Source organism: Amia ocellicauda, chromosome 21 (genome assembly GCF_036373705.1).
Source record: "Amia ocellicauda isolate fAmiCal2 chromosome 21, fAmiCal2.hap1, whole genome shotgun sequence".
NCBI lineage: Eukaryota > Metazoa > Chordata > Actinopteri > Amiiformes > Amiidae > Amia > Amia ocellicauda.
The window spans coordinates 11,225,503-11,251,450 of NC_089870.1; the positions used below are offsets into that span (position 1 = coordinate 11,225,503).

The following is a 25,948-nucleotide window of genomic DNA, read 5'->3' on the forward strand; positions in this document are numbered from 1 at the left end:
CTCCTTTATTGACCGCTTGCTGTTGTAATATTGAAAAAAGCTCTTTGCATTGGTTTTAGCTCATGCAACACATGCAACACATGCTCATGCAACACAATGGCAAAAACTGCCTAGTGTTCATCTGCTCTTTTCAACATGACACCCTGGTACACAACCATCTGTTTCTATGACCTACCCTTGGTTCATCCCTGCTGGGAATCCTGGAAGGCATCATGTAGAGCCTACCATGAGGAACATTTACCCCTTGGATTCTTCATTCAATACACTGTGCTCATCCAAGACCAAGATTGGGATGATCCTATCAAACCTGAGAGCCTGCTCAAAAGATGGCTTATCTAGGAAAATGAGCTTGGAAACCTTGAACAAGTTACCCTTCCTAGGTGTTACATCCCTCCTTGTGCTGACACACCAACTGCAAGGAGAGATCTCCACATCTTCTGCTACACTTCTGAATGTGTATATGGGTCAATTGCAGTGCCATGTGTGAATTTCAGTTTTGTGTATCACTGCAGGTAGGTTCAGATCAATGTCTGTGTAGCTTGTTTTAGAATAAACACTACTATATCTTTTAAGGTCATATAGACAAAGAAGCAAGTGATAAGGTTTGGGGTTCCTCATTGACGTCATGTGGTTGCCCAACAACCAAAGGGAGTAATCCTCTATATGATAGTATGTTCTTTAGACTCCAGAGCACTTCGTTATTGTTGAATGAACAACTTTAGTATTATTGTAACCAATTGGGCCCTGGATATTCTGTATCCGCCTATCTATTTTAAGATACATCTCCCTATCAATACAAAATTGGGGGTGGAAAAGTTCCATTAGCATATTATATGTCTCCCTCCAGTGTTCAAATGTTGTAATATTTAGTTCTTGACAGTTTCTGGAAATCTTCTGCTGTAGGAGAGCTTGGAATGCTCTCCTTTCTGTACCCTATGTCTTTATCATTCATGCGTCAATGGAGGGATGTGAGTTTCCGATTATGTTTATAAATAACTCATTTCTATAATGCTAAGATTGATATGAACACATATTTAACAGAAAATAAACAAGGGTTATTAACATGGATAAATAAGAATTACCCAGTTGTGGAATACTGTTTCTTGTGTTCAATCATCTGCCCTTGACTCCTATCCTTGGGAATCAGTTTAATTTTAATTTTAATTTTAATTAGGTGTGTGAATATATTATTCATGACAGAGAGTTACAATGAAATGAAGATAAAATATAAGTCCCATTCCGAGTCCAATGTGCTTTTGAAAGATCTCATTGAACATGGTACAATACAGTACAGAAAGCCACAAGCACACAACTGGTTCCCAGGAGCACTTGCTCTTCAAATCGGGGCTTTAGCAATTCAATTAATCCCTGCAGTTGTGAACTGTATCGCCTGTGTGTGAGGGGTTGGGTATGAAGGGTAGATTCCAGCCACTTGTTCCTGCTGTCTCTGCTGTGTGTTCATCTAATGTCCAAATTAAAGAAGAGTGTTGGCCTCAGACAGTTTTCTATTAGAATCGTTCCTCAGGTGGGAGTAGGTTGCTACAAACAAAGACATTTCTTCCAAACTTCATTCTTAGTATAAATGTTTGCACAACACGGCCTCAGTAAGCAATCTCATTGTTGCTGTAAATCTTGACCTGCTTGACACAATGTATGGAGATAAATAACAGAACTCCCATCATGGAGGTGGACTTTGTGGTTTAAAATAAAATTCTAATGAAAAGTATTTAATGAGAAAGAAAGATAAAATGGCATTGCAATGTCCTTCGCATGATCTCCAAAATTATTCTGTAGTGAAAACGTAATATACACCATCCTCGTCAAAAGGGGAGAATATTATGATTGTCTAGATCACTAGATGTTACCTCATATTGTATGCCTACTCAATCTATGTTTGTGGACCTTGATCTGTTCTGCCCCACTTTCCCATAACAACAGGTTACTCAAGTTGTATCTCCAACCTCCAGCTCTATCACCAAGCTATGGACCTACAGCTGCAAGAGAAAGAGATGACAATGATTAATACCTTTGTGAAACATTATCTTCTGAGCCTGAAGAGATTTCTTAATCCATAAACACATATATCAATATGAATTGCGTACCATGAACACGTGGCCTGCCTTTCTCTTAGGCTACAGACCCAAGACAGCTTATAGATGAGGCTTCTAGCTCATAGATGCCATTCTCTCAGAGTTAGCACAAATTCAGCAGGCTGGTGTGACTTCATCATTACTCCCACGGGACAGAGGATGCAGGTTGTAAAACTGACCAGCAAACTCAAAGTGCCATGATGGAGCTAGACAGGCAGAGCCCAAGATAAGACCAGAGAAGATGACACAGTAGGCCTATGAGAGAGTGTTACACGCAGGCGCTTTAACCACAGGGACGGAGTTAGGAAGCACATTGGAGGAGAGACTTCAGCAGTCACTTCTAACAGAGAGAGGGAGAGAGAGACTTGGAGAGGATCTTGACAACCTTTTTAAAACTAGAGTTGGCGGCTCATATAGAGATGCAGTAAGTTAAGGTACTTATTTAAAGAAACAGTGGGATTCTAGCGCTGATGAAAAAAGGTAAGATATATATATATATATATATTTTAATACAACATTATCAAGTGTTACAAATTGTGATAATTGTAGTAGTATCTTAGACGTGAAAATGGCTTATGTCTTGAACATTAACAGCTGAAAGGAAATACTATATATATATATATATATATATATATATATATATATATATATATTTTTTTTTTTTTTTTAATTTTTTTTAATCTTTTCAATAAAATAAATCTATATCTGTTATTAAAGTTTGCACTATTAACTGTAATTTAATCTAACAGTCTAGTCCAAGTAGTTAGATGGATATCTAGGCAACAATATATGTACATTTGTCAGAATTTGATGTATTTATTGTTTACTCTCTCTTGTTTATATTTTCTTTTTATTAACTGAACACAATAACTATAATAAAGAGAGAATAGTAAAGAAAATCGGTAAAGCATGCTAGCATAGTAAAGCCAAGAAACAATCTATTACTTTTGTGCAGACATGCAGGTATGAAACTTTAAAGCTATTCCATTCCATGGGGCCCTGCCTGACTGTCAGTTTTAATTGTTATATGTACCCTATATACTGCAGCTACTCTTCACAACACCTACTCAAATACTTCCCATAACTCCCATGCTTGGGGCTTGCTATCACAACCTCCTGCTTTCTGTGTCAGATGTTGCTTAATTGTAAGATCTGTTTCAGAGCATTTCATGGAGGTCTCTTAATACCGAGGCATAGATGCTTACAGGCCTATCTGGCCCATAGTGGTGTCCGATGCAACCAAACCAACTTATGAGAAATAGAATTGCACTGCCTGCCTTTCCAGATCTCTTACCCAAGAGAAACCGTCAGTTAACATCATGGAGAGCCGTGGTGTATGATCTTGCATGCTGACTAAGACTTATCCAGAGTATATATGCAGCTTGTGACTTTCAAATTAAGGGGCATCAGGGGTCACATAGGGGGGTGTTAGAGGAGCTCTTTATAGGAGTTACCCCAATCAAAACAATAATTAGTTTGAATTGGTAACTATACAGTACTAATGTTTGTCACAGTTGAATAAAAAGGAATGCACCTTCTTCCTTTAGGAGCTGAAGTGTCAGTTCACACAAGTTAATGGGTTCAAAGGAGGTAAGTAAGCCATCTTTAATAATGACTGACTAAACATTTTACTTTTTCTATCATCCAAAACAGCCATGCAAGATGTCCTACTTCTGTACTTCTGACATCTGTAAATATTACATTTCTAGTGAGGGCAATTTTTAAAAGCTGAAATGCGATTTCCAAATGCAGTCTTCAGCAAATATATTGAAAGGTTTTTTTAATGCTATTAATGAATGTGGTATTTTTAATACTAGCATGTTTCCTGTCCTGTGTGCAAACATACCTGAGCACTCGGATAGTGCCCTATGTGGTGAAGACATTAACTTTCATTTGTTAAATCATTTGTGCATTTATTTCCTGTTATCTACTTAGATTGATGTTTCCAAGATTGTATTTAATTAAAGCCAAAAGAAAACCTTGTCTCAAGTTTTTTCAAACTTTAATGTCAATGGAGAGAGGAGTATTTTAGTGTCGCTCTTACTGTACAATATCTAAGTGAAGCTTCATAGCGCTGTCTCCATATTTCAGATCCCCTGCTACTTTTTTATAATTAGTTATAAATATAAATTATGAATTTTTTGTTACTGAAGTCTGTGTTCACTGTCTTTCCTTCTTTGCATTCAGAGCCCACTGACGGCCACGCTCCTGACCTCTATCATTGCAGCAGTTTTTGGGTCTCTTCAGATCGGCTACCATACAGGCAACGTGAATGCCCCTGCCCGAGTGAGTGGGTCCCAAATCCATTATTTCTAAAAGTCAAGGCATTTGTTGAAGCTCAAATAGGAAAAAATACATGACTAATGTCTCTGATTCTTCTTTTCCTGACAGTATTGCCTTACAGCCCTTGAATAGCCAATTGTTAGTGTGTAAGCCAAAGTGAGCTCCAGAGAGCTATCTGACAGGTGAATTTAAAACGTGCCACTCAAAACTGACATATTGACATATAGATATAGTTTACTCTCAGTTGAGCTAGGGATATAGACTGTAACAGTGTAATTATGTGTACAGTGTTTTTAATCCTTTCTTTGGTGGTTGTAATATCTTTAAATTAACCACAAACAGGACTGGTCTTTGTTAAATCCTTTGTGAGGATCTGTATTCTTTTCAGTTAAATTGAACCAGGCTTTTGAGTAATTGACTGTGTCTTCTGTAATTTTTGGAGTTCTGTAGCTTCAGCAGAGTGTTTACTTAATTTATAAAACAATGGTAATATAATTCAAATCAATTCACCCAACAGTCACAACCTCAGTACCCTCACAACCACACCCTCTGCAATGTGCACTGTTGGCATCACATTTGCTTTTTAAGCATGCTGCATTCCCATAGTGCTCAGATTGAACTAAGGCACCGCATTAAGGTTTAACACACATTAGTACAGCTCCCTCTGACAATATGACCAATGGCATAATGAGTCAAGATCTGAAGCTCAGATCTCTGCACTGTAGGACCCAGCCTACACTTAGCTTTGAGGTCTTGATCCCGGAGGTCCACTTGTGCCCTTTGGGATCCTCAAAGTATATATTGTTAAGCAAATCATCCAAATTGTGTAATAGAACTAAGGTTGTATGAATTTGAAATTAAACCTTTCCTTTCCCTACACAAAGATTATTGAAGAGTTCTTCAATGTGACTTGGAGGTCCCGCCACAATGAGTCAATGCCGGACTCCAGTCTCACATTCCTGTGGTCTCTCTCGGTCAGTATGAAAGACTTTGGCGCCTTGCTGGGCTCTCTGGGAGTCAAGGGACTGGCTGACTCCTTTGGTAGGTAAGTGAATGATTGAGTTTGTGCTGTACTGTTTGTTTAAAGGGCGGCCTTTTTTATGGGGTTTTGCTACTTTTCCAAACATATAATATCACAAACGATTAGTTTAAAAGGAATGTATAAACATGTTTCAAGAATAAAAAATTGACATAATCTGGCAACTTTGCCCAGAAACATTACATCATATTCATGAAACAGTTTTGTTTCTGCATTTTGTTAATGGCAAATGTAAAACAACAGAGGATATGAGACTCACTCAAAAGACCTTGAGGGAACATGACTTCAGAATTAGATCAAATGTAATTTTGATATTGCAGATTACTCTTGACTGTGTGTTTTGATTTTACATATGGTGCATTGTTACTAATTACCTTGTCTGTTAGTTTCAACTGAATTATTCAGATTTTGTATTAAACTTTTATATAACCAGGAGGTAAAATCAATAGTAAACACTGAAACTTTAAAATGAATCCAAACATTTACAGGTTGATCCATGACCAAAGAGCAAAATAACTGAAATCCTCCTTCCCAAATTCTGTACTCATTTCTGAAATTGAAAAATGTATTACTCACTGTGATCTAAATTGGTAAATATTAGTACTGGTGGTTACCAAGGCACAGGATGATAAGATGGAAGTTTTCCCAGAATAACATTATAAACAAAAATATACCCATGATCCAGTCTGCATGAACAATTAATGTATACAAATTCAGTGTATATTATTGCCATCCATAATTTGTTAAGAAGGATTAGATTAACTAATTTCAAATAAAAAACATTTGTATTGCTTTGCAACATTTATATTGATTTTTCAGCAGTTGCTTCATGACAAATTTCAGATTTTAGCTTGCATGTTAAGGTGGTACATTCATTTCATAGCATTCTTAAAGCAAACCAATCACATGCATTGTCTGTAGGTCAGGTTTTAGCCTATACGTCATTTATTGTATAAATAATATGATGATAAATCATCGGAAAACCAGGGATTATCTCTGCCTTTGTCCTTATACGATGTACCCGGTGAATGCATATTAGCAAATTGCTAATAACTTAATCAAAAAGTAAAATATATTTTATATCCCAAATACAAAGGTTTCAATCATGAAGAAAAGCTTGGTCTTCAAAGTTCATATAACATCATAAATGTGTGTTAACCTGGGAATTAAATGAAAGAATCAAAAACTTTTGTTATTGGAAGACATGCATCATTCTTGGGACGGTTCACTTATTTTTGCTTCAATGTAAAAATAAAAAGTCTCAGTTCAGTTCTGAACATAATGTGTACCAAAGCATCAATCGAACTCCTGCATGCAGAATCAGTTGTTTGTGTTTGTTTATTACACAACACTGAAGTACAGCACACAAAAACAGGACTTTCTCAATACTTGTCTGCATGTAGAACTTTCCAGTGCGATTTGTGACTGAAGTGTGCTAGTAGTTTGAAACTGTAACACTGATCAAAAGGTTATCACCCTTTACTAATGGTCAGTTTAATTCCAGGCAGCAGATATTCTCACCAAATACCTAAAATACAAACCCCATAAACACACAACCTTTATATAGCAGAATCTAAGAAGCCCAAAGAGAATTAGTGTTATACATATATCTCCAAATAAACGTTATAATAACCCACTAATGTATAGTTACTATAGGTAACCCACTAATGTATAGTATTAATAACATGCTAATAATTACATTATAAACAAAACAATAAAAACAGTAACCATATGAATAAAATAATAAAAGTAATATAAACAATATAAGGAAAATAATAAAATAAAAAATCCCACTGCAAGATAATTAGCTTTTCTTGTGTTTGTAGTACAATTGCAGATGTGTAAGTTGAAGAAGAGTTGTTGGTAGACTTGAAAAGTTTACTAAGCACACATCCAGTGTTAAAGAGAAACGATTTCCCCCTGAAAAGAACTGAGCACACTTGGTACTATACACACCACACCTACAAGTGTTCCCAGTGTGAAAATGGGGTAAGAATTACTTAACGCTCAGCAATTTTAAAAAGGAATTGGATGTCACATGTGGATAAGATTAGCCTTTAAGACTGAAGATAGGAGGCACTTCTTTACACAAGGAGTTGTGGTCTGGAACACATCCCTCAGCCAAGTTATTGAAGCTTACTCTCTGGGTTCTTCTAGGAAATATCACTTATCTGCACTTGGCAAGACAGGCCCTTCTCATGTATTTGTCTTCTTATGGGGCCCATATTATTGTGAAATTGTCTTGTCTTGCTAATGCGTTGTTTTACACTTGTCAAGGCGAAATTCAATCCTGATAGTCAATGGGCTGTCCATACTGGGGGCTTGCCTGATGTTTGTGTCTAAGATCAGCGAGTCGTTTGAAGTGCTCATCTTGGGCCGTCTGGTGTTCGGGCTCTTTTGTGGCCTGGCTATGAGCCTCAACCCCCTCTACATCCAGGAGGTGTCCCCTACTGAGTTTCGGGGGGCATTTGCCACCCTCAACCAGGTCTCCTTCGCAGCTGGCATCTTGCTTGGCATGGTGAGTTTTTAAAGTCAATGGTGTGATGGTGAAATAGGTCAACTATGGAGAGGTTTGAACTACAGCATGGATTTGTTTAATATCAGGAAGTATTTATATGTATCTTTAATTTATTTATTTGGCTGAGGCTTTAGTCTTAACCAGTTTAAACTGTGTAAAAGTTCATTCAAGGTTTGATCATCACCTCGTGTGTTTCTCATGATTTCTGTAGGATGGAAAAGAACAGCAGTGGCTGTGAATGTTATGCTGAACAATTTGTAATAACAAATAAGTTATGGACGATCAAAGTTCCTTGGTCAAGGGTTCAACAGTAGTTTGCATCTACATCTGCAAGTCTGGGGCCTTCACCACTCCATACAGTGTTTTAGGGTTCAGTGTTATTCTGATGTTTCTGTTCCCATCTCCATCATTGTATTCCAGGTGGTGGGGCTGGACACAGTGTTGGGCACCGAGCACTTGTGGGCTCTCATGTTGTCCCTGTCCCTGGTCCCAGCTCTCCTGCAGTATGTAATTCTGTCCTGCTGTCCGGAGAGTCCCCGATACCTCCTGATCAACTGTGGAAGAGAGGCCGAAGCTGAGGCAGGTGGGTCAGCTGGGATCTTGACACAGGGCCTGAGACCAATGTATTGGTCGGGACAGCATTTACATTGTGAAAAGTAAACAAGGAGAATTCTAAAAATGATTCACCAATGCTTTAGTCAAAATAGTTCAAATGTATCTTTACACTTCTAAGCACAAATATATAAGTGGGGAATAGGTTTCTATCAAAAATAAACAAAATAAAATGAAGCGCTGAAGTAAAAATATGTTCCACATTTTCTCATATCTATACTCAACAGTTTTAGCACTTTGAGTCCTGACCTTCATATATTTTTCTAAACATAATTTTTTGGCCAACAAACTCTTGGAATGAGAACATGAAGAGATTGTTCCTGGGAGGAGGACCAACGCGTTTTATAAAAAGCAAAGCTTCCAAACTCCACTGAAGCACATTAATATCACTGTTAATAATAACCTACTGGCTGAATCCTCTTCCACAGTCTCCTGTTGATACCTCAACTGGATTGATTCATTTTGGCATCAACAACGCTTACAGAATGTATCCTCCTCTCTCCTGCACTGGAAAATCTAGTGCCAGCCTCTCAATAGCAGATTTTCTACTTTTAAGAAAATATCTACTTACAAACAGTACTAACACTTTCTCTGTATTAATAACTGTTCTGCACAAACTGAACCTTCATTCAGGAAATCAACATTTTAAAATATTGTAATGAGATTAAATGAATTTGTACAACACTGTTTGAGGCAACCTGGATTGTTTTGCTTACCTGTGTTCCCCTGTGTTAAACTGCTACCTGTCTCTAAGCCTTGCGCAGGCTACGGGGAAAGACGGGTGAGATTCTCAAAGAGCTGAAAGAGATGAAAGACGAGGCGTCTCACACCCAGGCAGGTGTCACCATAAGGGAGTTATTTTTGAGGCGAGGCTACAGGCAGCCAATCAGAATCGTCCTCATCGTCAACCTAGGGAGCCAGCTTTCTGGGTTTAATGCGGTCAGTGTGACTTGTTTGTGTGTGATCTGAGAGATATAACTCAGTTATATTTCATTGTATAGCTGTAGTTCAATGTAGCTTATAATATTGCGGGGATTCCCCAACAAGCAAACGTTTCCATACCTTTCATCAATGCATGTCCGCATACAGAAGAGGAATCTAAAGAAACACTGTCTGAAGTATATCATAGATACTCTATAAATTGCAGTGTTTAAAACATCTGGAAATCTAGACTAAATGAGGGTTAATTTAAAAACTAAGACCCAAAATAAATCAAAACCTTTGATAAATTCCACTTTTGCAATATGCTTATTTTCCATAGGGTCCTGACAATTCAATGCACAAATACTTACTTCCGGGGTAAATAATGAAATAGCTTGGTTAAGTTATAAAAATAAAATGAAACACAGACAATTGTGTGTCAAGATTAAGTAATATTATTATATTTGTTTTAGGATTCACATATTTAGTTATTTGTACTTCTTAAACACAGATAAAGACAATAAAAGATCTTCAGCTTTTGGAAAGTTGATCTGTATGCCTTAATTTTTCCAGATTATCAATTATTCTACCAAGATGTTCTCTAAATCAGGATTCGAGGAAGCAAAATACCTGACTCTAGGGGTGGGAGCTGTCAATGTGCTTTTCACGGTAGTGGCGGTGAGTAATAGTTCTTTCCCTTATGAGTTTTCCTTCTGTTTACTCTTCTTTTTCAGTATTATATTATTGTCATTTTACATATACATATATATACATATATACATATACGTATATACATATATATACATATATATATATATATATATACATATGCATAACAGACAACGGAGAAACATAACAAATATGTAATCACTTCAACCTGAAAGTGTCATCATAAAACTAATGGTAAAATGCTTTATGTAGTTAATTCAATGTTCTTTTATTTCTTACTTTGAAATCATGATTCAGATGTCTTATGGAAAGATTGAAGTACTATTCTAAATCAAGCACAGTTTTAATATATCTTTGAACATACAGATGCTAAACCTCAATAAAACAAACCCCACCGCTCACTGTATTTTAGTCTTTCTACGATGATTGCACAGGTTTGGGTTTTGAACTGTGAAATTATTCAAAGACTGCCTTCCTTAAAAGACTCAACGTAATAATCCATTCAGTTTCCTTTATTCATTCCTTTATACCATGACATTAGCCTCCACTGTGTTATAGAGCTCTTTTGGTTACAAGCTGCAGAGGCCCAGAGACCACAGACGGCCGTGTTCCCATGGGTTAGGGACTGCCATTTAGGGGGGGTTGATCTCTCTTGCTGTCATGGCAACTGGTAGGGTGTCCTGCTGGAGGAAAATCTATACCCAAGCCGGACAAAAACAGTATCTGCCTGAATAAGGAGTTTAAAGAAAGGTTGTGTACTTTTCGGTCACCTGGGTTCACATATGGGATCTTTGAAGCTCACTTCTCTTCTGCACTTCGTACTGTCCTGAATGAATTATAGTACAAAGAAACTATATAGAAATGCAACCTGTTCTAATCTTACAATTGCTGACAGTAAGACAAATTACAAATGGGGGGTGCTGATTGGAGAAGAACTCAATGAGGGGAAACGACACCAGACATGAAACATGACTTTTTTTTTTATGGAGTTGTGCTGTCCTGGGTTTCTTCCAAACTACTGTCCTTTATTTTAGGACTGGGTAGGTCTACTGAGCCACATACCTTTCCTCAGTAATGACTCAGTAGAAAATGTATTCTTGCAGCAGTAACTGAAGGCAAAACAACAAGCTATACTAGAATCCTGAATAACTCTGTATACTGTACCACAACAAGCTTGGTTGTATATATTTGAAGAGTTTGTCAGCCTAGAGCAATTCACAGCTAGATTGAGCAATGTCTGTATGGTGAGGGTGGCCCATTCTACAATCTGTAAAAGGTCAGTAGCATAAAGCACACCATAGAAATGTATATAGTTATACCTCATTGTTCTTCCTGATATTGCTCTGTAGATCAGTGTCTTTATTTGGTGCAATAAAATTGAAAACATTTGAACACAAAAGATAAAATATATAAGCCACAGTTGGATTCACCATGGCTCAATCCCCTGCCTGTCAGCTTTACATTCCCCCCTTCTTTCTTCCTAGTTTTTCTTGGTTGAGAGGGCGGGGCGCAGGAAGTTACTGATGATTGGTTTCCTGTGTTTAGCCATGTGCAACCTCCTCATGACCATCACAGACGCCATCCTGGTAAGACTCCCATCATAGATTCAGTTCCAAAAGCAAGCTGTTTTGTACCATAACCTTAAAAACAGTCCTGTATCAGGCATTTAGTATAATGAGCCGTATTATGGTTATTATGCAGAACATTGCAGGCAGGTTACAATACACACACACATACACTCCTTTTTTGGTAATATGTCCTCAAAACACTAATGCCCCCCCACACAACCCTACTCAAATCTCTATGGTTTCTGCTAAATTAACCTCTGATCACAAGATCTGTTGAAATGTCTCTTTCTATGTTAAGGTTACTGCATCCCGCTTATAAATGTCGACCTAGGTAGTAGAGCAGAAAGATTTGTATGATAAATAGGACACAAAGACGCATACTGTCACATTAATCAATACCCCATTGAAACATTTTACAATGAGTTTGTTGCCTGCCAGCAGGATGGTTGAATGCATTGAGTGGGGACTTCACATGACAAACATTCTTGTCTGTGTTACACCCTGAATTATTCATCCCTGGTCATCTGGCCATAAATATCTTCCACTTTTCCAGCCATCAATATTGAATCGTTCCAGAATTGACTAAAGAAATGTGATACTGAATCAGTTTCTCCTCTTTGAGTCAGTTATTGATTATGATATAGACCTCAGGGAGGGAATCAATTTTTAAAGAAAGTTGATACAGAATTTCCAATATAACAAGTATTTTGGACTGGCACTTTGTTTGTATTTCTCCACGCATCCAACTTGAGTGACACATCTCTACCCTTCCTCATATGTCTTGCAGCACATTGTTCCAGAGCTGCGGAGCCTACAGGTTCTGGTCGTGTTCTTCCTAATCTCTGCCTATGAAGTGGGACCTGGCCCAATCTCCTGGTTCATCGGAGCTGAACTTTTTGACCAGTCTGCTCGGCCCATTGCAATGGCCTTCACCAGTATGCTCAACTGGGGTGGCAAATTCGTGTTGGCGCTGCTGTTCCCACCACTGCTGGTACTGTCTGTCTGCATCATGTCTTTTTCCTAACCTGCTGAAACAGTGTTCATCTCTTTGGGATTTGAAAAGTATATTTAGGTCTTAAATTACATAAAGGATGCATTATTGTCACTATGGCCCTACTATGTGGATGAAGCGGTTATTGATGCTTCTTATATTTATTCTGCATGGGCACAATGTTACAAGAGTGATTTTTAAACACCTCCCCCTCCTCCTACCAGACTTTCCCCTAATAGTCTCAAATGAACTGTAAGATTTTAAAGTTTGTGGGAAGGTGTTTTTTCTTGAAAGTCATCATAACACTAGAACCAAAGTCATAGCTCCATCTCTCCATCTCTGTCCATTTCCAGAAGCTGTGTGGCCCTTATGTCTACCTCCTCTTCATGAGTGTTGCCCTCTTTGCCTTCACCTTCACACTGCTCCGTGTCCCTGAAACCAAAGGACGCACCTTTGACGATATCGCAGCTGATTTTCGGGAGAGCGACGCCATCCCACTGCACAACAAGACAGGGTTTAACACGTTCCCTTGACCAAAGAACCCCCTGTCACATGCTCCAAATGGGATCCAGACTGTTCCAGAAGCACACCATGTTGAGCATTGTCCCTGCGCACAAAATGTAACACTACCATGTAAGACAGGGTGGGGGAAAAGTTCAACCATTCCTCTAGAATTCATTTCTATGTCAGGTTCTGACCAGTCTGAACAGGGAGTTCCACTGACCAATGCAGCACCCAGAAAAATACGCCCTGGCTCCCATCAAGGCTGCGTTAATTTCACTCACTCAAGTGGTTTCCTGCCTCTCAGGAAGTGTAGTCACAGATACTGGCTATGGCATCATTTTAATAAAATACAAAACACACCTTTCTTGCAGACCAGAAGAGAGAGCTCTCTCTTCTGGTCTGCGAGGAATAAAATCCAATCTATTGATGGACAATAAAATCTCCCTTTGTCTTCATTAATACCTGCAGAATCTGCCACAGCATTGGCTTCATGATGAGGGAGGTGAAAAGAAATGTTACTTGGCACACACCCAGTTCACAGGCATCAGGGCGGCTTTTCTGATTATTTTTGTTTATGGAACTTAAAGAAAGGTTAACCATAAACCATGAAAACAGAAATCGCAAATTGGTTAGAATCCGCTATCAAGGTGGAGCAGAGTTTACCTACCTATTTACCTACCTCACGTTTTCCAAGTCTTCCAGGTTTCACTTCTAAATATAAAAACAGTAACAAACACAAAGACACTGAGCCAACAGTCCAAGTCGTAATCCACAATCCACGTTCAAGTCCAAAGCCAAAGTGCGATTATCAGTTTCTCTGTTTCACTCTCACTCTCTCTCTCTGCTGCTCCTCCAACTCCTATCTTTTCTCTTTTGATGTCTAGCTTGACAAGTGCAGTAAAACTACCAAGTTATGCAATATCTGAGCAGCACAGAGCAGAAGAGCCATCTGGGTTCATTTAATATGCTTTTGCAACTTAAATAAAATAACATCTTGTGGTGAATGCTTTCTGCAGCCACATTACAGTGAGAACATCTATTGGCTATTAAGTATTCTAGCATGAAGACATGGCAGGCCCAAAGAAGGGAGTCACGTCCATCACTAGAGTCTGTGCATTTTTAATTTTATTTGTCATAGAAGGAGCGTTAACAGTCTCAGCGGCCTTAACACTCAAAGAGTTTTTTTTCCATTTGTCTGTCACTGCAAATCAGTGTTATGAAGGACAGTAACAAAAATAAAGAACATAATTCATTTTTGTGTTGTCTTTTTTTTTTCCTATGCAAGAACTTCAGTGCTCTGGTCTACAGGACACAATTTATTTCACAGTTTTTCAGACAATAAAGAATTTGTTTGTCTATGAAATAGATCTGGCCCATCTGTTGAATGTGGTTTTGCTCTTATTAAATCGCATTAGTTTCTATTATGCACAGAAGTTCCTTATTTGTATTCAGAGATGCATTATAAATATGTAGGCAACACATTTCCACATTTGATACATAGGAAAATGCTCCCTGCGGTTCCCATTTGTAGCTACTTTGATGAACAAATCCTTAAAATAAACAAACGCATACATTAATCTGTGATATTTATTATATTAGTATGATTTAAAGTAACAATATGAGATTGTAATTGTAACGGTTATTGTGTCAGTAAACGTCTGGACCGTCAGTGCACAATGTTGGTACATCCAAGACATGTTAGGATGCTCTTAAAAATGAAGAAGAGTATTATCATATAATGATTAAATTCAACCACAACAGCAAGATAAGAATGTTTTTGTTTTTTATTTATAACCCTCAACATGCATATTTAATTATGACTTCTGTGCTAAATGTATAGAGATTGCCTTAATTCCTTCAAGTCTGTGATCTGCTATGTCTGTGTTATTATTTTTCAGGTCTTGCAGTTGAGCAGGTTCCAGATGTCACCATTGAATCTGGATTTAGTATGTCTCTGAACTGCTCTCGGAGAGATGCCAGAACCTGGAGCTCACAGTGCATTGTGATGTCAGTCAGATATCAATGGAGAAAGAGTTGCAGGGACAATTCCCTGCAAAGAAAGGAAACTCTTTGAATGTGACTGCAGCTGTCTGACAATGCAGCGTGCTTCTGTGCTAAGCAGGATGTTTTTCAGCTTAACCTAGAGCGGCGACAAAAACTGAGCCGATTTACATCGAGCACAATGATCTTGAATGTGATTCACATTTGTTGTTTAATCAGAACATTGATAAACATATAATTGTATTCAGGTTTTGAGGTTTTGAGGATTTGACAGTTTTATTTCATTCCCATATGCCACATCTCTTGGTTTGCTTGTTCTGATCTCTGAACAACTCAGCATTGCATTGATGTTGGATTGCTCTACACACTTTTTGGTAGTACCTTTGTATTAGCTATTTACCAAGTCATTCAGTAGTGAAAAGTGCAAAGTGGACTTCCTCAACCCTTCCTACGCCATTATGACCCCTTCAAGGATAAGCATGAACTATGTCTTTACAGAAATTCCCTCTCCTCTGCATTGTTTCCTATATTTGCTTACGAGTGTCCCAGCTACCCAAATTTACAGAACATCTGGTAAATGTGTGTGTGTGTGTATGTGTATGTATATGCATATGTATTTGTAGTGAGTAAAGTGAAATGTTGGCAAAGTAGAAAACAAAAACCCATCTCTAAGCAGTGATTTAAAATGCTGCAGGTTAACCAAAAATAACCTACTAAACCTTTAACCAGATGTTAACCTGCTCTGAACTTTTATATTATTTATAGTATTATTAAAACCATAAGTGGCCTTTTACTTGGTTTGTGTTTTGCATACATTAAAACTCCCCAGCATTTAAAAAAAAAAGTATGTTTTGTTCCCCACCAGTTTAAGTATTGTGCTGAATATAGGTTTCTGTTTTTAACTTGTATTTATTATATACATATTACCCAAAACACACAATTTGCACCCTGGTATACAAAGTATCACAAATCCAAATCTAACTAATCCACTTTTTTTAGCTGACAGCAGATGTACAGTTGTTGCCAGAGGTTTACATACACTGGATTATATTTCCATGTGATGCCAGTTGTGTGTGTGTGTGTATCTTCACATTGGGAAGAGCAGGACTCCGGTGAATGTGTTGAAGTTATTCTCATTATCATAAATTTGAGCGTTGGGATAAAGACGGAGGTAGACCTGATCTCCCACGTCCAGCTGCAGGACGGCTCTGTTGGATCCAGAGTCTTGCGTGTCTTGAGGATTATTATCATAAACAATCACAATACGTTTGCCATTCTTATACAGCATTACACCCATGACTTCTCCGCTATTTTTGAATGCAGAGAAGCTAAAGTCGTAGACTCCTTTCACTGGTGCTGTGAAGATACCTGTATCAGGAGAAAGCAGTGAAAGATCAACTACTCTTCCAAATTACATTTTCTGTGGAGAATGTGTATCTTGGTACCAAGGAGGGATGTTTGTTGAAAGGATCGTTTTTTTATGTGTGAAAAAATGTAAATATAATTGGTAAGAACCTGATGACTCTTAGTGGACACCAGGGGGCGCCATCTCACTACTGCCTCCATTTCTAAAAGTGTGGGCAATGATATACAATAGTTAATCATACATACGTAACTACAGGCAAACACCTAAGAAAAATGTGGGGTTTGGCTGCAGGAGTCCTTGTTAAAGGTTCTACTCAGGAATTTCCTCGTTATAGATATTGTTGGCCAGCTTTTGTGTGTCTAAAAAGATGTCGGTGCAATTTAGGATCCTTGCTATAGATTATAGAGTCACGAAGTGTGACTGCAACCACTTTCACATGACTTTTAATAGGTTGGGATTGCAATGTCTAATGTTACAAAAGCTTTTCCAAAAGAATGAATCTCTGAAAATGCTCATACCTGTAGTGGGGTTGTAAGCGTTGCCGATGTTTGTGAAGAGGTTTTTGTAGACCAAGGTGATCTCCGTATTGAAGGGTCCAGTTTGTGACACAGCCGTTTTGGAATCATATAAGAAAGCAGAGAATGCCACCTTCGGCATGCCTGTGGACACAGGATAGTAAACACAATGTCAGACTGCCGGGGGAGGGTCAGTCCCATTCACTTGCATTAATCTCTCAGATAGTGGTTAGTTGGGCTTACTGCTCTCTAGCAATCACAGAGGTGCTGCCTGGGCTCAACAGCAGCAATTGACCAATCTTGTTTTTCGGGGGAGGTGGTTTAACAACTGTATCACCTCCACAGAAATAACCAACACCAGTGGTGGTGGGGCACGATTGGCATCCTCATTATGTGGGAGGGGCAACTTTTGGGGCACGTGAATGCAGGGTTTAGAATGCATTGTGGTGAATTAGCTTTGCCTTGCTAAGCCGTGGGTACTTGTGTACAGTAATCCTTCTGTAAGTGCTGATATTCTGTTGATGATGCTTAATGCTTAAATTTAGGGAAAAGGGGATAGTGTTAGAAAATGTTCAAATGGACGACAGGAGCATTATGTTTAAGAAACACATCATTGTTAGTGCGTTACCACATTTTAATCACCCTAATTGTAAGTATATAATCTCATTATACCCTCTAACAGTACACATCTCTTTTAATACAATAAAACATTGCCTGTTTAACTGCCATAAAGAATAAATTAAATGAATATGTACATGTGCAAACCAGAGTAAAATAATGATGGTGATGATGATAATGAGGAAATTGCCAGTCATGGCTATATGGACACATGACCGGCCTGCTTATTGTGGTTTTTGAGTTGAGCAGGGTCTATGTCACAATCTCTCTCCCAGGCGTGGGACTGGGTTCTTCAGCACAGGGTTTGTAAACTAAGATGCGCAGATGGTCGCGCCCATAAAGAGGTTCAGAGATTTTGAATTAACAAAATAGGGTTTCAAAGGCACCATTATGAATGTAAGTGTTTGAATAAGTAACTAATGTGGCTTACTTGATCAAAAAGCATGTTAGGATTATTTATTAAAAATAAGTCATCAGCTTCATTTAAAGCATGCGAATTCCCCAATGCAAATGAAACCATTGGGTCACCCTACCATGTATCTAATATATAGTGAGCTGTGATATATTTACCTTGGATCAGTCTCTTCATTTCCTCCATCGTGGCTCTCAGCTCTCTCAGTTCAGCACAGATATTAGCGGGGCAAGTCTCCTGTCCACTGCTGCATGCTGGGACATCCTTGGTGGCCTGGGGTTGCACATCAGTCAAGCAGTCCAGGAGCAGCAGCAGCAGGATCCGAGCGGTGGGCTTCATCCTGCGCTGGTGTCAAGGGGTTCTGTGTGCGTCTGAGCCTCTGCCAGCTCCTTTAAAGACTGCAGCCCCAGTTAACCATTCGCTCATTTCACAACTGATTTACGATCGTGGCTCTCAACTAGTGAAAATGTTTTACTTACTGCTGTGGATGATATCATTTCAGAGATAAGCTCTATTTAAACATTGTGAAACCACTCAAAATGTTCAGTTTGAATGATATTAAGTGTAATCTATTCAATTCCCTTTCCTACTGAAATGATTAACTTTAGTTTTGACACAAAAATGGGTTAAGATAAACAATAGAGATTTAAGTCCCAGACCTTTCTACATTTGTGCTGATAGGTGTGTTTCTCTTGCTTTGATATGCATATCCTTTGTTGACTTGGCAATGCGATATTTACATTACAGTGATTCCTGCAGTACAAATGTTTATTCATTTTTCCAGGAAGGGTCTTACTCATAGGTGGATGGAAATACTGGCATTTCCACTGACTTCTTTCACAATAATTATCGTTTTTAGTTTACATTTTAGCATAAACAATAGTTTGTTAACTACAATACATAGGAAAATGTATGTATCTGTATGTGCCACAAAAGCACACAGTACCATCTTGGTAAAGTTGAATGGTGTTTCTGGGCAATTTAGTTTAGATGCTGTGATGCCCCAAAAATGCCCCTCTTGACAGTCAAAACGAGTGTCCCTCTCAATTTTGATGACCAGCTACAGAATAGACAATCATGATTTCTCATTTTGAATTACATTTTGTCTTGCAGTTTATTAGACTTTATAAAGTTCTAGTAATTTTTCAGCCTTATTTCATGTTTTTGCTGTGGATTTGATATTATTACTGGCTGCACTAGCAGTGGTTGAAAATCTATATATTTTTTAAAAGGTCATTTGCACCTCACAATTACTAATGGTCATTGTCCTTTTCAGGTGTTCGCCGAATTCAGTCAGTGTTGATTTCATTTGAAAATTGGAAAAGCAGGAGAGAAACTTTCTGAGATCCTGGGGCAACTAGACACACAGATCAGGTGTTACAGTGGGGGTGGGAATGTCCAGAACTATATTTTAGATTTTAGACTTTCTACAATGAATCTCAATGAGTGGGCATTTTGAGAAAAAACACATAGGTTGTGTGGTCACTCTCTAATTATGATTATTTTTACATTGCAGCTGACGTATTTTTGATTTTATGGAGTGAAGAAACAACAGTTTAAGAGGTAAGACAGCAGCCACATCACAACACTCCTCCAGCTCCAGGAAAATGGTGATGTTAAACTGAATCGTCTGCCACTAGCCAAGAATAATACATTTGTTATTTTCTCCCACCAGTGCAGTAATATTTCAACAAAGTGCACAGTAATGCATCAAGGCCTTGCAGTTCTCCTCAGGGAAGACCAACAGACTATTTCCTGACTAGCTTTCTGCATTTGTATTAATCTTCCTGTATCAAACCTTTTTTTACATAGCTATCATGTACAATGCATGTATGATATAGTTATTCTGGTTACAGTTTGATCTTTGCATGTAACGGGAAACTGATGGAGAAGAAATACAGGATGCGTCTTACTGCGTCCTCACTGCTGTCAGCGGAGAGAAAGACCTTGCCTGCTCAGCACACTTGCAACCCACAACTGTTGCTGTCATTCCTAGGGTCACATTGTAGCGGATGATGTGGAGGATGTGCTTGCCCAAAGCATTTGGCATTTTATTTGATCTCATTTATGTGCTAACATCTAAAAGGTATACAAATTACCTTTGGATTAATTAAGAAGAATTTTCTACCCCTAGATGATGGTAACCTGAAGCCAAAACTGCAGATTCTGAAGAGTCACCACCTTATGCAGAATGCAGGCTGGATTAGTCTTAGAATCAGAGCTGATTACAGTTTTATTCTCCCGTTGTGATGTTTTCTCTATGCCAAATCACTGTTCAACTTACCCTAAAATGAAATAACTGGTATATAAGTATTAGTTTGATTATAGTACTTACTACTGAATTTCTGAATACTATGTATTTCAGAACAATTAACTATATTAAGAGCATTAGGCCAAAATAAAACTTTTGCTTTTACACATTAGAAACCTGTGTCAGGTTGATATACCAGAACTTTTACAGGGTAGCTGTGGAGTCCTTGTGGCTCACTGCATGGAGTGCTGGTCTGGAAGCTATGAGGACCTGGGATCAAATCCTGCTGTACCACCTGTCTTGTGGGAGTCTATTGGTCATGTACTTGTGCTTTATTTTAGGGTCAGAGGGGGCAGTGTGAGGTAGATATACCAGATCTTTGATCAGTGACTATGTGTGTCCTGTGTGGCTCACTGCATGGAGTGCTGGTTGAGAAGCTATGAGGACCTGGGTTCAAATCCAGGCTGATTTGCTGAGGTAAGTACATTAAGGGCTATTACTAACCAATGTATAAATGGCAGTGATAGAGTGGGTTGTGCTACAATGGGGAAGGGTAACTTAGGTTGGAAAGCTGCATGGGGTGGTCTGTGGTAAGATAAATGTGTACTGGGCTAGAAAGCTGGGTGGCCTATGGTAAAGTGGGTAGGCTACAAGGTGGGGTGGTAGATAGAGAGGGGTTAGGTCAGGAAGTGAATCAGGGGTGGTCTAGAGTTAAATGCAAGTGTGGGTAAAAGTTGTATATAGTGCAACTCACCTCTCTCTACATGAGCTTGCCCCTTCCTTCTTACCCTAGAGTGACCACACCCAGCTTTCTAGCCTAGCTAGAACTTGCCCACCACTTCTCTAGCCTAAGCTACCCCTCCCCCATTGTAGTGCAACCAACTCTACCCACACATTGGTTATTATATCATTTAATGTACTTACCTCAGCAGCATGCTCCTCAGCCTGGACTTGAACACAGGGCCTTTGAACTTTCAGACCAGCACTCCATGCAGTGAGCCACACAGGACACACATATTCACTGATCAAAGATCTGGTATATCTACCTCACACTGCCCCCAAAACAAAGCACAAGTACATGACCAAGAGATTCATAGAAGACAGAAGGTCTACCAGGATTTGAACCCACGTCCTCATAGCTTCCAGACCAGCACACCATGCAGTAAGCCACAAGGATCATCCTTTTATATTATCAGAGTTCTGGTGTATCAATCTGACACTGCCCCCTCTGGCACTAAAACACACCACAAACAATAAAAGAGCAATGTTTTATCAGAAGACAAGGGGGTCTACCAGGATTTGAACCTAGACCCTATTAGCTTCCAGCCCAGCACTCCATGCAGCGAGCCACAAGGATTCCCTCCCCACTTTTTCCACGTTGTGGTCTATCAGCCTGACACTGCCCCCTCTGGCACTAACACACACCATACACAATAGATTTTCAGAAGGATTTAATCCCAGGTTCTATTAGCTTCCAGACTTACATGGCATGCAGGAAGCCACTTACACGATCACAGATGTGGAATATCAACCTTACACTGCCCCCTCTGGGACTAAAGCTGAAGACAACCAGTAGATTTTTGGAAGACAATGGCTCCACCAGGATTCAAACTCAGGAAATCTGGCACATATAGCCTTGTTAAATGATTAACATAAACTGTTTTACTGACCACTCTGAAAGCCCTGCTGCCACATTATGCAAGACCCTCAGTCTATTTATTATCTGTATAAATTATGTTTTTATATTTTATTTAAAAAAGAATACTGAAAATTAATGTTAATAAAATTATATATTTTTTATGTTATGTTGAGTTACCTACATGCCTAATGGATTTATATTTCAAAATCCCCATCTAAATTTATATTTGGACACCTACTTAAAGCACGGTATAGATTATGTCTAGCTTTCCTATCTTCTTATATAATTTACATTTTTATTCTCTTTAATGTATAGATTATTTTTACATAATAGTTTGTTAATGCTTCGTAAACCATGCAATTTGTCTGGGCAGTTCTGGGACAGAGCTGTTTTGCTGTCTGGGCTGTGATTTAGAAAATACGAATAGTTGTTTTTTGCTCTTTGTTTTATTTAAAGAAATATTCTGCTCTGCTGTTCAACACTGTATGTAAAACTAAAAGGCAGGCTGCATTTTATAACACACAGACACATATTTCAAGACAATTACAAATAAATATACAAATTATTTTAGAATGTTTATTTCTATAATTATGACTCAGTTTGTGGGCACTGTCTCCCCCCTGTGGCCAATCGGCAGCACTGAACCTCGATGCTGCTGTTGGAATCAGGTTGCAATTGCAGTCAACCAGTAAAATAAGGTTGATTTTAAAATAAGCATTTTTAATTTTTCATTGCCACAGAGGTTTATGATTTACATTTCTGTAAACTTAGCACAGGTTTTAAAGCAATTCATACAGATGTGCTCAAATTTGTTGGCACCCTTACAGCTCATTTAAATAATGCTTAATTCCTCCTGAAAAGTGATTAAATTAAAAGCTATTGCATCATGTATAGTTGCATGCATTTGGTATGTTGTAGAATAAAGCAAAGAAGCTGTGAAAAGAGATGAATTATTGCTCATTCTACAAAGATATTCTAAAATGGCCTGGACACATTTGTTGCTACCCCTTAGAAAAGATAATAAATAATTGGATTATAGTGATATTACAAACTAAATAGATTATTTAATTAGTATCACACATGTCCAATCTTGTAATCAGTCATTCAGCCTATTTAAATGGAGGAAAGTAGTCACTGTGTCATTTGGTATCATTATGTGCACCACACTGAACATGGACCAGAGAAAGCAAAGGAGAGAGATGACTGAGGAGATCAGAAAGAAAATAATAGACAAGCATGGTAAAGGTAAAGGCTGCAAGACCATCTCCAAGCTGCTTGATGTTCCTGTGACAACAGTTGCAAATATTATTAAGAAGTTCAAGGTCCATGGAAGTGTAGCCAACCTCCCTGGGTGCGGCCGCAAGAGGAACATCAACCTCAGATTGAAAAGAAGGACAGTGCGAATGGCAGAAAAAGAACCAAGGATAACTGCCAAAGAGATACAAGCTGAATCCAAGGTGAAGGCACGTCAGTTTCTGATCGCATCATCCGTCGCTTTTTGAGCGAAAGACTCCACTTTTGAAAGACAAACGTAAAAAAGCCAGACTTCAATTTGCTAAAATGCATATTGACAACCACAATCCTTCTGGGACAGATCCTTTGGACAGATGAGTCAAAACTGGAGCTTTTTGGCAAGTCAAATCAGCTCTGTGTTTGCAGATGGAAAAAAATTAAGCTTTCAAAGAAAAGAACACCATACCTACAGTGAAACATGGAGGAGGCTCGGTTATGTTTTGGGGCTGCTTTGCTGCGCCTGGCACAGGGTGCCTTGAGTCTGTGCACAATGAAATCTCCAGACTATCAAGGCACTCTGGAGCGAAACTTACTGCCCAGTGTCAGAAAGCTCTGTCTCAGTTGCAGGTCATGGGTCCTCCAACAGGATAATGACCCAAAACACACGGCTAAAAGCACCCAAGAATGGATAAGAACAAAATATTGGGCTGTTCTGAAGTGACCTTCTATAAGTCCTGATCTGAATCCTATCGAACATCTATGGAAAGAGCTGAAACTAGCAGTCTGGAGAAGTCGCCCATCAAACCTGAGACAGCTGGAGCAGTCTGCTCAGGAAGAGTGGGCCAAACTACCTGTTAACAGGTGCAGAAGTCTCATTGAGAGACACAGAAAACATTTGATTGCAGTGACTGCCTTTAAAGGTTGTGCAACAAAATATTAGGTTGAGGGTGCCATCATTTTTGTCCATGCCCTTTTCATTTGATTAATTATTTACAATATGATGTTGAAAAACAAAATCAAAAGCAAAGTCTGATTTCTATTAAATATGGAATAAACAATGGTGGATTTCAAGTTATTTCACAGGAAATTGTGCATTCTTTGTTTTTTGTGGAGGGGTACCAACAAATTTGAGCATGTCTGTATAGCACATCCCCACCCCCGCACACCAGAGTCCTGCAGAGTGATTCATGTACACAGACACAGACAGTGTTCAGTGAGAGATGTGTGTGTGTTCAGGCAGCGTTCAGCAAGTGTGTTCAGTGAGTGTTCATTTAGTAAGGGCGTAGATCAGTCGATTGTATTCTGAGCGGCTCACACAGCCACTCGCATCCACGTCGGCAAAGGCCCACATGTCCCACAGCAAGTCCTGGTGCAACTGGAGAAAGCGAGAAAGACAGAAAAGTGATCAGCCAGACAAAAAAGATAGAGAGAGAATGAGAGATGGGGGGGAAAGATCGGGAGACAGAGAGAGAGAGAAGTGTTCGAACAGCCAGAGGGAGAGAGATGTGGACAGTCAGAGGCACACACACGCACACACACACAATGTATCAGTCAATCAGTCAGAGTGACAGACAGGCGCACACCGCCAGGAAGGGGTTTGAAGGGTCATTCATGGGTCAGGGGTCTGAAGCTGACCTTGGCGTCGTCCCCAAACTCCTCAGTCAGCAGGTTCAGCAGCTCTTGCTTAGTGAGACAATTCTTGTTGCTGGAGTAATGTAGGAACAGGTCCCCAGCCACAGTAAGAGAGTCTGGGGGGAGGAGTCAGGAGAGCATAGTAGCAGTATGAGTCTATTATTCAGAGTAGTAACAGAAAAAGGAGCAGTGTAATATGGTAAAAGCCATGTAAAACCAAAAAAGCATTAGCAGTTTACACTCTGGCAAACATGGCTTATTATTATCATAATCTCAGTGCATTTATTCCTGGTTTCCATAAGGGGTGGGCTTTCTCTGTCTCCCCTAACTATGACATAGATCCCAGGAAGCCTCCCACAAGCGTGATGCAATTTCCAATGATGATGGCTATTCTCCTTCCGAGAACCAGGGCTGCATTGCAAGCTAATGTTATGTGCTGTTGAGCAGCGTTATTGCAGCAGTGTGTACTGACCTGAGGCAGAGGGCCGTGACAAAAGGCAAAGGCTGAAGAGGAGCAGACACATTGTCACTCCCTGCATTTTGAACTGGGCCATTGCTCTCAAGGCAGCGGACTGGAGGGAGAGGAGAGGGAGAAAAAGAGAGAGGGAAGTTTAGACATGTTTAGACATATTAGCGATACACTGATAGATTAATAGACTGACAGTCTGACACAGTAAGAGAGAGACTGATGCACTGATACATTGACACACCGAGACAGAGAGACACACTAGTAGGAACACAGGCACTGTACACAGTACTGTGATATGCCAAAATGTATTTTTCTCTCTCTTTTTCTCACAAACACTCCTCTCTGGTCCATTGTATTTATTCCAAATTGTATATCTCAAGTTCCTTATATTCCTGTACACTGCATGGCACCCATTACACACTACTCCCTGGTTCTACGCGTGTGTCTGCTTGCCTGTGTTAGTGTGTCTCTGTGAGTGAGTAGGCACCGTTGGGTGTGTTTAGGTGTGTACCGTTTGCCTGGGTTACCATGCAATTACTACAGTAACAGGCCAGATTTGTGTGACAACCCCCAATTCCAGAGATATGCAGGTACAGGGCACAGCCTCAAGAATAACA

At 39.2% G+C, this 25,948-nt stretch overlaps 2 protein-coding genes across 4 annotated transcripts; one reads left to right on the forward strand and one right to left on the reverse strand.

Annotated features, from left to right (window-relative positions):
• Window positions 1–2,143: 2,143 nt before the first annotated feature.
• On the forward strand, window positions 2,144–14,448 carry slc2a1c (solute carrier family 2 member 1c). Its single transcript, XM_066694184.1, has 11 exons — window positions 2,144–2,570; window positions 3,638–3,680; window positions 4,278–4,376; window positions 5,258–5,418; window positions 7,690–7,930; window positions 8,351–8,513; window positions 9,297–9,481; window positions 10,037–10,141; window positions 11,617–11,718; window positions 12,488–12,691; window positions 13,045–14,448. Exons 2-11 carry the CDS (start codon window positions 3,666–3,668, stop codon window positions 13,222–13,224), a joined length of 1,455 nt encoding a protein of 484 aa, XP_066550281.1. The 5' UTR covers window positions 2,144–2,570; window positions 3,638–3,665; the 3' UTR covers window positions 13,225–14,448.
• A 513-nt stretch (window positions 14,449–14,961) lies between these two features.
• On the reverse strand, window positions 14,962–18,527 carry LOC136716799 (complement C1q tumor necrosis factor-related protein 3). 3 transcript variants are annotated; one of them, XM_066694185.1, is made up of 4 exons: window positions 18,266–18,527; window positions 17,081–17,221; window positions 16,374–16,564; window positions 14,962–15,178 (listed from the first exon to the last, which is right to left on the reverse strand). In XM_066694185.1, exons 1-4 carry the CDS (start codon window positions 18,444–18,446, stop codon window positions 15,083–15,085), a joined length of 609 nt encoding a protein of 202 aa, XP_066550282.1. In that variant the 5' UTR covers window positions 18,447–18,527; the 3' UTR covers window positions 14,962–15,082. The 3 variants fall into 3 exon arrangements, with proteins under 3 accessions (XP_066550282.1, XP_066550284.1, XP_066550283.1); XM_066694187.1 differs by having other exon boundaries at window positions 15,114–15,245; window positions 18,266–18,522; XM_066694186.1 differs by lacking the exon at window positions 14,962–15,178 and having other exon boundaries at window positions 15,389–16,564; window positions 18,266–18,519.
• Window positions 18,528–25,948: the final 7,421 nt, after the last annotated feature.

Excerpts from the sequence above, each read along its gene's own strand:
- slc2a1c (XM_066694184.1), top strand. Across the intron at positions 5,419-7,689 it reads CTGGCTGACTCCTTTGGTAG|GCGAAATTCAATCCTGATAG; the intron begins GTAAGTGAATGA and ends ACACTTGTCAAG. Across the intron at positions 7,931-8,350 it reads CTGGCATCTTGCTTGGCATG|GTGGTGGGGCTGGACACAGT; the intron begins GTGAGTTTTTAA and ends ATTGTATTCCAG.
- LOC136716799 (XM_066694185.1), bottom strand. The coding sequence starts at position 18,446 with ATGAAGCCCACCGCTCGGATCCTGCTGCTGCTGCTCCTGGACTGCTTG. Across the intron at positions 16,565-17,080 it reads CGCTTACAACCCCACTACAG|GTATCTTCACAGCACCAGTG; the intron begins GTATGAGCATTT and ends CTCCTGATACAG. Across the intron at positions 15,179-16,373 it reads AGCTGGACGTGGGAGATCAG|GTTCTGGCATCTCTCCGAGA; the intron begins GTCTACCTCCGT and ends TGTGAGCTCCAG.